At 44.3% G+C, this 16615-nt stretch overlaps 1 protein-coding gene across 1 annotated transcript in view; it reads right to left on the bottom strand.

Annotated features, from left to right (window-relative positions):
• The window catches only part of RAB3B (RAB3B, member RAS oncogene family), an 89412-nt gene that overhangs the window by 63216 nt on the left and 9581 nt on the right, over positions 1-16615 (bottom strand). The window contains exon 2 of the mRNA XM_066594763.1: positions 2565-2792. Within this exon, the coding sequence (XP_066450860.1) occupies positions 2565-2792 (228 nt within the window). The remainder of the gene's footprint in view (positions 1-2564; positions 2793-16615) is intronic.

Raw genomic sequence — 16615 nt, 5'->3', positions numbered from 1 at the left:
TAGTCACCCCTTCTGCACTGCTTTCTATTCAGCAAATCGTTAAGAGGCCTTAGTCACACGGGCGTTTTTTTGCGCGATTTGCGGATCGCATAACGGATGCACATCCGCAAATTGCGTGACCGGGGCTGACGGTTCGCTGAAAAATCTGCACCTAGCAGTGTTTTCAGCAAAACGGCCCAGCGCTGCCCGCTATCCTCTGCCACAGCTGTGGCAGAGAAGAACGATGTTCGCCCATTGAATTCAATGGAGCCGGCAATACAGCTGGCTGCATTGAAACCAATGGGCTGCCGGCAAGAGCTGGATGAATTTTCGGGGAAGGGCTTAAAATATAAGCCCTTCCCTGAAAACTATCCTGCAAATGTGTAAAAATACATAGCTGAGAGCTGCCTCTGATTGGCTGAGCGCAGGGACCAATCAGAGGCAGCACTCACTCACCCATTCATGTATTTTAAATCCCCGCCTGCTGAATACTACAGAGGGCAGTTCAGGAGAACTGCCGGACGGACGCGGCTGAACTCCGGCTGCAGGAAAAAGGTGAGTATACTTTTTTAAAAATTTTTTTACACATTTTAGGATGATTTTCAGGGAAGGGCTTATATTTTAAGCCCTTCCCCGAAAATTCATCCAGCGCTTGCCGGCAGCCCATTGCCGGCTGTATTGCCGGCTCCATTGACTTCAATGGGAGAACATTGTTCTTCTCTGCCACAGTTGTGGCACAGCTGTGGCAGAGGAGAACAATCTTAGTATATGTTTTCAATGGGGTCGGCGCTGCTGCCGCCGGCCCCATTGAGCGCATATATGGAACACAACGATTCGCAGAACGCAGATAGGCATGTTCTGCGATTTGTTATGTCCTATAATTTATCGCACATCCGCATAAAAAAAATAGACATGTGCTCGCTCTCATTGGGATGCATTGGGTCTATATATACGCGGATCGCATGCGCAAATCGTGCGAAAAAACGCAGAGGCCAGACACCCGTTTACACGAAAAGATTTGAATCAATGATTTTTAGGTCCAAATGAAAGATCCAATCAGTTCAGTCTCTGCAAATTTACATCTATGATTATTCGTATGATAATCGCGCCGTGGAAAAAGTGTAAATCTTTAATTAGTCCACAGACCGAGTGCGAGAGTTTTATGGTCTCTAAATTGACATTAGTTCAGAGGCCTGGTGCCCCCACTATTTGGAAGTCAAAACTAAGAGTGGAACATAGAGAAACTGTAAAAAAAAGATTTGCATCTCTTCTGCATTTTGGACCCAGTCTTGGCATTGGATTACAAATCTTGATACAAAGTACTGGAAAAAGATCTGAAGTGGGATCCACATGCTGCTCACTTTTGACCTTTGTGATTTTCAAGTGAAATCCGTGCTGATGTTCGCATGTAATTTTTTTATGCAGAATTTGCTGCAGATTTCACCCTTTGCTTTACAGAGTAGAAAAAGAATTTTAGAAATCCGAGACAAATCCGCAATATTGGTCAAATAAGAGCATGCCCTAATTTCAATTATGCTTCCTCTTGCCTGAGAACTGTATTAGCAATTTATGAATATAAGGTTGTCAACAAGATTTTTCACTTTACAACTAGAGATGAGCGAGTATACTCGCTAAGGCACATTACTCGAGCGAGTAGTGCCTTAGCCGAGTATCTCCCCGCTCGTCTCTAAAGAGTCGGGGCCGGCGCGGGTGACAGGTGAGTTGTGGCGGGGAGTGAGGGGGAGAGAGGGAGAGAGAGAGATCTCCCCTCCATTCTTCCCCGCTCTCCCCCGCCACTCCCCGCTCCCCACCGGCCCCCGAATCTTTAGAGACGAGCGGGGAGATACTCGGCTAAGGCACTACTCACTCGAGTAATGTGCCTTAGCGAGTATACTCACTCATCTCTATTTACAACCAAAAAGGGGTTTGATATTTGTGTAGTAGAGGGAAATTCACCCCACAGTTGTCTCAAAAGGGTTTTTTCTAGGCATTTGCTATTGAGGATGCATCCTCGGGACAGTTTACCAATAGTTGATCGTCAAGGATCCGCTGCTCATGATCAACGTTGATCAGCGGATTGTCTTGCTCCGTTAATGCAGCAGGGCTGGCCGCCATCATCAGGGTTGGAGAAGGAAGTGTAATAAAAAAAAATTAAAAAAAAATAAAAAGATTTAACTCCTAGAACGATGAGTTCCTATCACACTTCCGATTCCAACCCAGATGGTAACATCCAGCCCTGCTGTACTGACCAGAGGATCAGCTAATTGACAGGGATCCCAAGCAGAAGATCCCCGCTGTTCAACTATTGATGACTTACCCCAAAGACATCAATAATAAATGCCTGGGAAATGCCTATAATGGCAATATCAGAAGACTATAGCTGGTTACGGACATCTGAGCATTACACGGACCATACAGTCCACCATAAAAAAAGGAGTCCTCCTAAATCTACAAAGATAATAAGTACACTACAGTATGGAATTGATCGTTAGGCGATATCCTATTATACTGTAGAGGTGGAGCCTCACTTTAACCTCTTCAATGCCATTGCATTGAACAAAACTGCTGAAAAATACTTTACTCACCCAGATCTGTAGCTTCACTCTCTTATCATTACGATACACCGTCTTCACCTTGAAGTCAATTCCCACAGTGCTGACGAAAGCAGACGTGAAAGTATCATCCGCATACCGGAACAGAAAAGACGTTTTCCCCACGCTGCTATTCCCAATAATCAGTAGTTTGAACATATAGTCAAAATTCTGGTCTGAAGCATCTCGATGTCCGTATCTTGGATCGTTGGCAGACGCCATCTGCAACATAAAAAAGGTGGACAAAAGATGAGGGACAGAGTGGGACCCGGCAATAGTTAACTCCAAAGGAGTTTGATGAGTGGTGGGTTAAGAAAATTAGTAGGACATGCCAAGACATTCCTGAAACCGGGTGCAGCTTCACACGAGTGAGAGGAATATAGCCAACACTCTTTAACCTACGGTGAGTCTACAAAGCCCAACATACCATAAAACCTGAAGACTACCAGGGAATGCTGGCACCTGTAGTTACCCATCAGCTGGAGTGTCATAGATTGCACACTACTGTCCTACACAACAAGTGGCCATTTTTCCCGAAGGCATGGCTTTCTATTGTCCTCTATACAGGTGGCTTTCACCGCAATAGGATCTGCTTTAATTCTACATTTCCCAACAACAGAGAACATTAATATGATCACCAGAATGTGACTTTCAGGTGATAAATCAAGTGTTAAAGTAATTCAGCTGCATCACAAATAAATACATTCTAATGATCTTCTCAAATTCATGATCATCCATCTAATAATATTCATGAGCTCCGGGAAGCTTCCGGCCCTAATCAACATCTAATTTACAGGAGTTGATAATGAAGACATCAGTTAACCGTTTCTTGCAGTCCAAGATCCACATGCAGAATGATTATAGGAGCAAATCACAATTTAAAGGGACCATCTGGTTACAGGACAAAATGTTGTCCTAGGAAGAGAGGGGGCAATACTACTACCTGCTGTTTGTCTTCTGTGCCAATGCCCCTCTGATCCACTGGTTCTGGACCCCGTTTTTTGACCGTGCAAGATGGCCAATGCAATCTTCAAACCATCTAATACCTACAGTATATTTGCAGTGTTAGGGCGCCCACCCACTGGCGATTTTTTTTCCTTTGCGTTTTGCGTTTTTTCTCAAGAGCAATTAGTTTTGAATGTACTCCTGTCCACTGGCGTTTTTTGTTTCAGTCCGTTGCAATTTTTAACATAGGAACTGTCAGTTGCATATGTGTCCTTATTTTTCTCTTAATGCACCCATGAATCTCAATGTAAATTAACGCAAAAAGCCGCGAAAACGCCGCGAAAAAAGCGCGGAAACCGCGACGAAAACGCTGCGTTTTTCACGCACGAAAATCGCAAACGCCAGTGGGTGGGCGCCCTTAGACTACCAAAGCACTATACCTACATTCTGATTGGCCAGCACTAATCACTGACCAGTCAGAGCAGTGCACAGTGTTCATTAAAGAGTCAAGAAAATTGTGGCAACCATCTTGGACAAGTAGAGAACAGGATCTGGTACCGGGGGATCGGAGGGACATCAACAGAGAATAACACTAGCGGATAATATGATACCCACCCTCCCATCCAATACAGGGTAGAATTTTGTTGCGGGAATGGGAAGGTTCACTTTAAATCTTTTGCACTTTCACTCGTTAGAGGAGGCTGTAAGACATAATTTACACTTGACTAACACAGACAAATATCAGTCAAAACTACATGATTCAGATGGAGGACGGACACCTACAATGTAAGGGCTCATTTACACAGCCATACTCTGACTACCCGCTGGTGAGTCAGTAAACCCTTTAATGGACCTTGGGGAAAAATTTTAAATTTGTGGTTTTCGCAAAACTGCAGCAAACTTACCACAATTTACACAGAAGAACGCTATTCCTGACAATCCTACATAAATTGTAGCAATATCATGTCTTTTTTCCGGATTTCATAACTGTGTGCCCGTAGACTAGAGCCCTCCTGCAACGCATGCGTGCAACTTTTTCACATACGCACAAATACTGAAGCTGATTTTATGGTGGCTCACCTATAGGACAAATGTTACCACGGAGCTCAAGCCTTAATTACATTACTCTGTATATATTTAACGTGACCTTCCAGTTTCAGGACAAAATTCTTTCCCAAGACTGAGGGAAGAGGGTATACTGCCCGCAGTTCTTCTCTGCTGTCCGTCCAATCCACCAGGCCTAAGCTTCATTTTTGGCCATCCCAGATGGGCGCCAAAAAAGTTAGACTACTTAATTCCTGCAGTGTTAAACTAAATGCACTATACCTATTCTCTGATCGCGCTTTGGTCATTTCTGCTCAGAACATGCATTAGCTAGACAGAAAGTTAGGGCGACCATCTAGTAGGACCGAAAACCTGGACCTGAACAAACAGATCAGAATAAGTACAGTTAACCCTTTCCAATCTTCAATTTGTATCCTGGTTTTCCTAGGGGGCTTACTCTTTTTCTGCCGTTATACAATGGCGCTATATGCTGCCTAAAGCCAGTACTGCATGAGGTGACACGTTGGATAGACTCCGACAGCAGAGAGGCTGGCGATATACAGTAAGAGAACCCTGATGGACGTCTTCCAACATCGGAGCCGTACAGCCTTAAATCATAATGTCTTCAGAGGTCAGACAGTGGATTGGAAAGGGGTAATATGTCCCCCGTCCTTTCCGGTCCCGTAACAGCCTTTTGTTCCGAGACTGGACGGTAGTTTTAAAAATATCCATATAGGATAAACAAAGATACAAGCAAAATTATATTTAGAACAAGTATGGTCTGGTTTCAGAAACCCATATTCTATTAGGCATTCTGAGGTCAGAGAGGAGGGTTCCTGTCAGGAATTGAACCCAGTAGCTCCTGTGCGCCAGCCAGCGGCTCTCCCTGTTGAGCTATCCAGCCTGTGGACAGTTCCCCTGCATGACTCAGCTTTGTTCCATGATCCTGGTTATCCAGTTCTTACCTCTGTCTCTGATTGGGCTTGCTATATAAACCTGGTCCCGATCCCTCTTGTGTGATTATTCTTCACAGCTTTTGGTCGAGCTCCACTTTTGCCACTCCTCTATTACTACAAGACCTCCCGTTGCTGACTTCTGGCTTCCCTTCTGACTACTTTTCCTGCCTCATTCATGTGTACTGCAAACCGAGACCTCCTGCTGCAGACTCCTGGACCTTCCCTGACTACTCTCTAGACCTGCGGCTGCTACACCTGAGGCTCCATCCTAGCACCTGAAATTGCTACAGTTTCTCATACAGAACCTTCATCAGTTAATCAGATCGAAGAACGGCTACAAAGAGCATCTCTCTCATTTCCCTTGTAGTGCTTTATTTTTCCTGTGGAGGCACTGCACCAGAAATGAACACTTGGTGCCGAGTTCCCAAGTGATCAGCTTATTTTTAGGAGAACCTTCCACCCAAAAGTGATTTCTAGCAGCTAAGAGCCCATTAATTCATCCACTGAATGAGACCAAAGTGTACGGAACAAAGCTTTAAAATCAATTCTGTGATCAGCATCTCACATAAGGTCAACGATGCGCATTAAAAATGAACATTTCAGCTGGAAACAAGTACATTGCCTCTATTTTTGTGTTTTCGCTCCTTTCACGTCACCATTTAAAGGTCACTCATCTAGACAGAAATGAGTCTATCCGTTCCAGTTGTCTTGCCTGCTGTTGTCCTCGGTTTTATCATCTGACACTTCCAGATCCATAATGAATGTAACCGGTGGCAGCAGACCCCTCACTCATGTATCTCGCATATGTAGAGTGGACAAATACATTTTGTGAACTTTTAGCAAATGATAAACCACTTTAACCTCCATGTATTTTGCACAAGTCTTGGGATCGGTAACTTGAGAAATAAGAGGAGACTGAATTGCTAAATAGACTGCTTATGATGCAATTTCACAACATGCTTCTGTTTCTATGGCATACTTCATGCTATAAAAGCAAGTGTTGACTGTATATCTGCTTCTGCTGCTGTATATTGCACAAGTATACAATGTACATGTATTCACAAGCACGCAGTGTTCCTCTTTACTATAGGAAATGTTGCGGTATGAAGTTTACATCTTGTGAATATAGTTTTCTAAAGGGATATTCCCATTTTGACCAATCAAGGTTGCAATGGTAATACTCCACCATACGAGCCGGTGGTCAATTATTTCAAAAACAGCCAAATGCGCTGTTTTATGATGTTCCTGTAAGTCCTAGGGACCACATAGAGGTCAGCCAAGAGGTCGAATCTTGAGATAGATGACAGTCCCTTATCTGGGACCCGACCCTATCAGACTTTTACAACATATCCTGCAGAAATGCCAGATAAAACTCTCAGATGGGAATACCCCTTTAAGTAAAAGATCCAGCCATAGACCTACCATTCCCCTTTACGCAAAGTATCTATTTGACATTTAGATTTTTGCAGAAAATTTTGAAAATCCAATCAAGTTTTGTAAAGGAAAAAAATAAAATTATATATAAATAAATTTTCCCCAAAACTTTATTAGATTTTCAAAATTTTCCAAATTTTTTGCAAAAAAAAAAAAAAGCTGCAAAAATCTAAAATGTCAAATAGATATGCAAAAGTCTTATAAAACTACATAGGATTGGCCAACAAATCATCTATTTGTTGACCAATCCCATTTAGACATTCACATTAGCATCATGGCTTCCGTCGAACATGGAGCCCTGAAAGGTGGCTGACTTGCCTTGCAGTAAACCAGCCAGTGGTGGTAGCGAGTATTGGACATGCAGGACTGTATCGGGGTGTGACCTAGCCTATGCTCCATCTTGCAGAGAGTGCAGGATTGAGAGAGTAGGATTAGGTCAATCCGTGTCAAGTGCCGTTAGACCTGGTGTTTATGACACCACTGAAGGGAGTGGGAGTCATCCTACAATACCAATATTGGCCACCGCAAAACATACAGAACTGTCTGCTTCCGACAAAAAAGCTCTATAAGGTAAGACACTGGTCTGGATGAACAGCTGATCATTGGGGATCCTGGGCGGCAGACCTACATCGATCCGCTATTGATGACCCATCCCATCAATACTTAAAAATGGGATTACCCCTTTAAATAGGAGGTGCAAGTGCAATATCATTATTCAGGGGAATTCCTATTAAGCAATCATATATTCTGCAACTGATGCTGCCATGCAATGGAAATCTACATGGGTTTTCTATATGCCTTAACAAACAGCACAGTGTACATGACCCAATGATCACGTGCGCTCATCTTAAAATGACAGTAAGATGTAGTTTACTACAAAGGGCAGTATTAGCTCAGAGGAAACATCTTGGGGTGCAAGCCTGACAAACCAGAAGTGACTTTACAAGTGATCTATGATGCCTCTTGCCTTCTACTGTGCTGGGCGGGCTCTCCTCCTCTTGAATAATGCCAAGATGTATACATTTTACACATGGGCATTTTTCTTGCTCATGGACTGGAAGGCATAAAAAGTCATAATCAGGAATCGTTGCTCTGCTTTAGATCTGACACATAGGAAAGTAGGGCAATAATCTGTAGGGTCTTACTAGTAAAAGCAGAAGAGCTCCTGCAACGCTGCAGAACAGTAGAGAGTACGGCATCTCGCTTAAACGCCAGTTTCACGCAAGCACGTATCCAATTCCAAGGGTTTACTGGCCTGAATAGATACCATGATACAGTCAGTAAACTGCGCAGTCGTGCCAGAATACGCTTGTGTGAAACTAGCCAAACAGACCCAAAATACGGTCCCACAAATAGTTATTCTCTATCCTGTGGACATGGGATAACTGCTATCTGATCGGTAGGGGTCTAACCACTGATATTCCTACCGATCACCGGAAAAGTTTTTGTTTTAAATGGAGTGGCGACCGCACATATGCGCCACCATTGCATTCATTTTATGGGACTGCAAGAGATAGCCAGGTTCAAGCAGCCCCATTATTATCATAGCAGTTCTACCGGCTAACCGCGCTTGGGATTTTTCGTGCTATGCGATACTGTACATTTTGAAATTAGAAACTCCTATTAACTTTCTTGTGATTTAAAAAAAAAAAACAAAAAAAAACGCTCAATTTTGTCTCGCAAGAAAATCGCGAGGTAGCAGCGACGTGATGCAACATTTTTTACAAGAAAAAAGCATCACTGTCACTACAGAAATCGCGTGTACAAACCTACGATATTGCAGCAATTTTGTAGCAGCAATTTTGTAGCAGCGATATTGCTGTTACCCATGTGGAAGAGGCCTTGGGGTGGCTTCATGCAGGTGCGAAAATGGTGCGATTTTTGCCTGATGCGGTAGTCAGTAAAAAAAAAAGCAGATTAGGAAACCAATGATTTACAATGGTTTCCTTCCCACCTGCGATGTTTTCACTGATGCGATGTTGAGAGAACATTAAAAAAAAAAAATTAAAAAAATAATTAAAAAAAACACCCCATCTTTCTGCAATGTGTGATTTTTTTTAATCTCCCATATTTCTCTATGGAAGCCACTTTTTATCGCATCGCAATAGACAAGCGAAGCGATGCAATGCGATTTTAACATTAGAACTTCCTACTGACTTTCACGTTAAAGGGGGAAAAAAAAGCAGGAACAAATTTGCAAACTAGTCTTAGGGTGCATTCAGATGACCGTATATCAGCCAGGTATTCACGCCGGACGATATATGGCGTCTCTCTATGCAGGGGGAGGAGGCTGGAAGAGCCGGGAGCAGTGCTCTGAGCTCCCGCCCCCTCTCTGCCTCCTCTCCACCCCTATGCACTATTTGCAATTAGAGGAAGTGGGACAGAGGCGGGGCTAAGTTCCAGGAATTAGCTCCGCCCCCATCCCACCTCTCCTCATTGCAGAGGGTGGAGAGGAGGCAGAGAGGGGGCGGGAGCTCAGAGCACTGCTCCCAGCTCTTCCAGCCTCCTCCCCCTGCAGAGAGTGATGCCGTATATCGGCCGGCGTGAATACCCGGCCAATATACGGTCGTCTAAATGCACCCTTAGGATGTGTTCACACATGGTGATATTGATTCAGATTTTGAGGTGGATTCACAGCAGAGTTCACTCCTTCAATTGAAAGTGCGAAATCTGAACCAAATGCTTTTTGTGAATGTACCTTTAAAGTGGTTACATATAGAAAAACTCTCCATGGTGAAGTTTTTGTATAAGAAAAGTTCAAGTAAAATTACGAGGATTGTTAAATCTGAATGCTGCTTTAACCCTTTGCAATCCAATTTTGGATTCACGGTTTTCCTAGAGGGATTTCTCTTTCTGCCATTATACAATGGCGCCATCTGCTGGCTAGAGCCAGTACTGAGGTAAGGGACATGCTGGAGAGGCCCCCCAACAACAGAGCGGCCAGTAATATACAGTAAGAATACCCTGCCAGACGTCTTCCGACATCGGAGCTGTACAGCCTTCAATCAGAAGGTCGTCAGACAGTGGATTGGTAAGGGTTAAACCCTTTTTGCTAAATTAATTACTTTGATCCCACATATTCAACCCCTTATAGGGGGTTGGGGTTGTCTTATAAGCAATCCCTTTCAAAATGCAAGCACTGTGGTAATTAGCCCATTGCAGCAGGTCCTGGTCCCATCAAATAGCCGATTTTGCCAGGAAAGCCGCAGACGGCATTACATGGCGGCCATTCATGTTCGGTACAAATGCGCAATACATCCCTAAAAGCACACAGGCTGTTTTTTCTCATTGACTGCGTTGTCCTTCACTAGATACGTTGCTTTTTCTTTCTTACCCCCTCTTTAATAAGAGTTATGCCACGGCCTGATGACCAGTTGGCCCGGGTAATGACGAGGCCTGCAAGATAAACCTAGATATTAACCGCTTACCTAGCAGCAGACTAGAAGTAAATCCAGTTCTACAGACACCAGATGGGGAGCTGAAATGCCAGCTAATCACCGCGGTAAGTAAATGAACATAATTGTGTGCAAGTGTAGTAGGACTAGACTAGAACTTGGATGTAAATGCAAGCCATAATCACACACTTATCTGGGTCTCGTATTTGCTCCATATCAGTGGAGTCCATTATTTATAGGAATACCCCTAAAAGAACAGAGGTTTTATAGAACTAGACCATTGATGACCTATTCTCAGGATGAGGTCTGCTGCTCGGGATCACAGACAACGAGTTGATTGAAGAGGCTTTGGTGCTTGCATGAGCGCTACGGCCTCTTCTCAGGCTTGTGATGTCAGGTTAATTGGTTACATGATGTGAGACCAGCTCTGTCCCATTTAAGTGAAAGTGATCGAGCTGCTATACCAAGCACAGCCACTATACATGTACAGCACTGTGCCTGGTATAGACTGAAGTGACAATGGCACTCGCTTTAATCAGTTGATCAGCAGGAATCCCAAGCGGCAGATCCCTAAAGATCAACTATTGATTATCTATCCTGGGGATGGGTCAATAGTTTAGTCATGGAAAATCCCTTTAATTCTTTTGAATTCCTAAAATACTGTTATCTCTGAAAGCACTGACCAAAAAAAGTAAGTTAACCCTTTGGAATTACCTGGACACACATGAAAATTTATATATTTTAGAGATCGGGGAGTCCTATAAAATGCACCCCCAGGCTCCACATTCCCTGTCCTATAACTTAGTTTATGTTGCTTATGGGAGGTGACAGATTTCCTTTAAAGGGGTTCTTTCATTAGAAAAAGAGAAATAAAAAGAAAAAAAAGGACCTATTCCTCGTCCATCAGTCTTCTTATCGCATCTTCTCCTCACTGATCTTCCCTAGACCCCCTGGTCACCTCACCTCCAGCCGGCCAGATCCTCTTCTTCCTGTTATGTAACGTACATTTAGAGGCAGCCTGCTTCCTCCATGTCAATGTATGCTACATCACTAGTGACGTAGTGTTCACTGCCTAGCAGAGAATGCTGAATCCCATGATGGGCTATTACTGCAACTGCGATGCGCACTGTCTTGCGGCAATAGTATATGAACACTCGCAGCGAGACAGTGCGCATGCGCAAGTCTTGGCAATAACCAGTCATAGGATTCGGCATGCCCTGCTAGGCAGTGAACACTACATCGCTAGTGACATAACGTACATTGGCCTGCAGGAAGCAGAATGCCGAGAATGTACGCAACGTCACAGGAAGAAGAGGGTCTGGCTGGCTGGAGATAAGGTGATCTGGGGGACTGGAGGAGCAAGCAGAAGATCAGTGAGTAGAAGATCTGGTAAGACATCTGTCAGGGAAGGAATAGGCAAATATGCATTTTTTTCCTAATGACAGAACCCCTTTAATGACTTCTCCAAAAGACACTTGTCAAAAAAGGGTTTTAATTAGGCTACATCCACCTGGGCTACAAAATCATCGCTACAATGGGAAGCCCATGGTTTCCAATGTGTTCTTTCACATAAGCAATGTTTTGTAGCCAGTGCGGATGCAGCCTTAAAGAGATGAGATTGGAAGTGCAAATTTCACAGGTGCTTTGCTCATTACAGAAATGCACACAAAGCCTGGTTACTGACTATCTGGTCTTTTCAAGAAATAGTGGTCAGGCTAGGTCCACACAGGGTTCAATTTGCAGCAGACGATGACGCAGATCCCGTGACCTTTCCAAAAAAAAAAAGAAAAAATTTGCAATCAACTTCTGCTCGTGTAGAGGAAATCGCGTTTTGCCATAGCATGCTACAGGCAGTATTTGCTGCGGAATCTAGAGGTGGACGCCCGCTCCGGATTTCACAATGCACATCTGCCCATGTGCAGGCGGCCTTATAGTTGCAACTTTTTTAGCACAAATGCACAATGCTCTGTGGGGAAAAAAAACACTTCACACCAACACCCTCGAAATTATGGAGCATGTTAGAGTGAGCATCACGGTTTAGGGCTGCTTTGCTCCCTCAGGGCCCGCACACTTATCATGAAAAGAACAATCAAGTCTAAGTATCCTCTCATACGGGCTGATAAATCGTTCAGTGTAGACGCATGTCCCGAATTAGTTTGCTTCTCATTCGATTAGTCGGAGCATGCAGAGAAATAAATGACGGATTAGCCCATGTAAGCAGGCAGTCTTTCACTTACTGTAAATCAAGGCAGATGGGCCGGAATGACCCCCGGTCCGCTCCGCCTTCATTCAGTCAGTGATGATTGTTCCTGTGTAGAAGCACAGGAACGATCATCAATGGGACAACCTGTCAGGCATCTCCACCCAACAGATCGTCCTGTTTAAAAGAACCCTAAAAGGTGTGTGAAAACATTCCACAAGACAGACAATGTAAGGGCAGCTATTCATGATCTCAAGCTGAAGAAAAGTAGGGTGATGCAACAAGATGACCCAAAGTACACAAGTAGATCAACTGAAGAATGGGTGAGAAAGACCATTTTTGTTTCGCACTCACTAATTCAGAGTCCTCATCTTAACCCTATGGAAATGCTGTGGCATAAACAGAAGAGGTCTTCAAGGCATCCCAGAAATACCGATAGACCAAAATTCCTCCTCAGCATTGCGAGCTGCAGGAAATTTTGGTGGAGAGGATTGCTATGAAAGGTGGGCAAGTTATTGAATTTAAGGGTTCACTTACCTTTTTTCCCCCTACACTATGAATGTTTATTCAATGAAAGACATGACTCGTCCTACTGTTTGTAGGTAAGGCCTCCTGCACATGGGCGGATAGGATTTGCAAAGTCCGCGGCAGCCGGCCACCTCCGGACTCCGCAGCAAATACCGCCCCATAGCATGCAATGGCAAAACGCCATTTCATCTCCACAAGCGAAAAGCGATTGTTATGCGCAGCCGGTTTCCATTGAAGTCAATGGAAGCCATATGTCACTTACGTAGGGAGCACTGTGGAAGTATCGCGGGATCCGCGTCATCGCAGAGTGCTGGTGCCTACTGCGTGATGGAGTGCCGGCTTGCACATCCGCAGTGCTGAGTAGAAAACACCGGACAGGTACGCAGGGGTCACCGGGTCCAACTCCACTGCGGGAATCCTGCATGCGGGGTCCGACCCGCCTGTGTGCAGGATGCCTTAGATATTTATCCAAAGTAGTCGCAATTATAGATAAACACAATCACATCACCTTTTATCAGTAATCAATACATAAATCCATGTAATTCCAATGGGTTACCTTTTCTTACAACCGTCCATTCACCCCTTCAGTGTCTTTCGGCATTGGAACTCCTTGTATGAGGATCCAGCACAGATTTGTGGCTTTTCATATAAAAAGAGCCTTACACACCTATCAATATACTAATTAATTTTTTCTATAGACTAGATTAATAAAATTAATAATTTGTATACAGAGCCAACACCTGGGTCCCCTGCAGAAAGATTACAATACGGTTCCAGTGCTTTGAGTCATTGAAGCTTGGCTTGGCTGAGAGCTTTGTCTCCCTACTCCACAAAAACCATGCATGTTCGGCTAAGTGTGCATGTTTATGGCAATGAGGAGAAGGGAATAAGCTGCTACCGGCCTCTTCTGGCACTAGCCTTTCTTCCACAGGAGGAACGCATTAGCCATGTTGAAATCTAACATTGCTGTTCTTTCCCCCAACAATCTTGTTGATCAGCATTCTTTATAGCCCAGACTGTGCCGTATAAAATGAAGCCTAAGGCTGGGTTCCCACGGGATGGAAATCCCACGGCTTGGCCGCACCGAAAAGTCACAAGATTTCCGCGGGAGAGAGCGGCAGCTTCAAAGCCCACGGCATTTCACTGCAGGTTTTGGAGCGAACAGCATTCCGTTGCAGTTTTCTCTCCCCATAGAGAGGAGGGAGGCCGCAACGGGAAAAAAAAAAGAGAAGAATTGACATGCTGCGGCAGTCATTTCCGCGCCGCATCGCCGGTTCCTCCCAGCTTTGCTGCGCCATGTGGATGAGATTTTTGCAAAATCTCCTCCACATGGCTGGCTAATCCCGGGATTAGAGCCGCGGGCGGATTTGCTGCACAGAAATTCAGCACAGAATTTCTGCGGCAAATCTGTCCCATGTGAACCCAGCCTATGGGTACATTTACATGGCTAGAAAATGCTGCAGATTTCAGTGACATTTACAGAACAAGATATTTAAAAATTTTAAATGGAAAAATTCTGTACAAAATTCACAGCAGAATTAACAAGTAGTGGAGTTTTAACATCTGCAGTATTTTCAGTGCAGATTCCACTTCTTCAAAAAGGAGTGAAATCTGCACTAACTGGTGTGGAGTTTCTGCTAGGTAAAATCCGCTATGTGTGAACATGTCCTTAGAATAAAGGAGTAGCAGTTGTAGCAGCACTCAGTTACCCTGCTCAATGATGCTTCCGGCTACTCGCTGTGCAGACAACTACAATACAGTGCCATACGTAATAACGGTGCCATGTTGCCGCTCCCCGAAGGTAGGTAGCCGGGAGAGCTGCTGTGCTGGAGGACAACGCAGTCCCTTTTCGGATTCTGAACCAACTGTGCTCCCAGAGGTTGGACCCCAGCCGATCATAATGGTAACATAATATCATTGGCAAAGTCCTTTAAATAAGTAATAATAAAAAGTCAGGCTGCCTGTAGCTACCACTACGCGGCATTGAATGCATATGAATGTATACAGCTTCAACTGACTGAGAGCTGTAAAGGGGGGTTAAACACCTGCTTTGGAGTTTTTTTGTGATTGTAGGAGAAACCAAGCAATCTTGTAGATATGATACCTTTTAATGGCTAACAAAAATACATGATGTTACAGCAAGCCCCCTTTGTCAGGCTAATGAAAGAAACTAGTGTAGATGACACAAAATAATAACATACAAATGTATAGGGGGGGGGGGCACATTCCTCTAGATCTAAATAAATGTTCACACACAGAAATTTGAGACTTGAAACAACACGAGACAGTCTGAGCAGAGAGACAAAACACTAAATCAGTCCACTGAGCTGAGGAGTGCGACAGTTTTATGATGGCTCTTATCAATAATGAACACATAGGAAAATAGAAATACTACCTCAGCAGCACCACCTATGGGATAGAAATATTCTTACATTAAAATTTCTTAATTTTTTATGAGAAAAATAAAAAAGGATTGGGAAGAGGACACCCATCTTGACCTTCTTCATATTCTCCACTTATGTAGGAATCCCGGGCTGAGGTTCATTCCATTCTTGAGGGGTGTCAAACATGGCCATAAACTCATACTCCCAAATTCTTATGTGACGCTGTGACTTGAAGTTGACCTTCAGTATGATAACCCTCATCTGCTCTATGCCGTGTCCTTGACCGCAAAAATGTTTTGCCACAGGTAATTTAGTTTTTTCCTCTCCAATTGAGTGGCGATGAGATCTCATCCTGGCTCTCAGTTTTTGTCCTGTTTCGCTGACGTAAAGCCTCCCCAACAGGACACTTACTGCACCGGATCAGGTACACAACACCAGACGTAGAACATGTGAATGTCCCAGGGATCTTATAGTCCTGTGTGTTGGGATCCGTATCCTGTCCACGGTCAGTATATGTGAGCAGGTCTTGCAGTTCTTCACATTACAGGGATAAGTTCCTTTTTGTGTGTCCAAGGGTAATGCACTCCCGATTATAAAGTTCCTCAAATTAGGAGGTTGCCTGTAACATAGGATGAGCGGGTCCAGGAATATGGTTCTTAGACGGTCATCCTTATGTTGGGTATGATAGAGTTTCTTTGCAGTCTTCCTTAGTACCTCCAGCTGTGAGTTGTAGATCACCATTAGAGAAACACGTCCATTTTTTTCCCTTTCCCCTTGTATTGGAGTAGTGGATTTCTGGGTATCCTGTTGGCTCGGGTGATTTGGTCATCAATTGAGGTGTGATGGTAGCCCTGATTTTTTAAAAAAAACGTCCTTTTAAGATGGTATAGATCAGTGGTGGCGAACCTATGGCATGCATGCCAGAGGTGGCATGCAGAGCCCTTCCTGCTGGCACGCGTCGCCATCGGCCGCTCACCACGATAGTGGATGCTGGCAGGGGCCGTGGCTTCCCTGCTGGTATTAACTCAGCAACACTGCTATCTGTGCTGATCCCGGCACACAGTGTGACATCAGTATGCAGCCGGGATTCCCCTCCCCCAACGTCTCCTACTTGGTTCTGCGGGAGCAGGGGGGAGGAGGCGTCTGACAGCACACTGAC

This window comes from Eleutherodactylus coqui, chromosome 3 (genome assembly GCF_035609145.1).
Source record: "Eleutherodactylus coqui strain aEleCoq1 chromosome 3, aEleCoq1.hap1, whole genome shotgun sequence".
Classification (NCBI taxonomy): Eukaryota; Metazoa; Chordata; class Amphibia; order Anura; family Eleutherodactylidae; genus Eleutherodactylus; species Eleutherodactylus coqui.
This window is presented reverse-complemented; position numbering and strand designations above follow the sequence as displayed.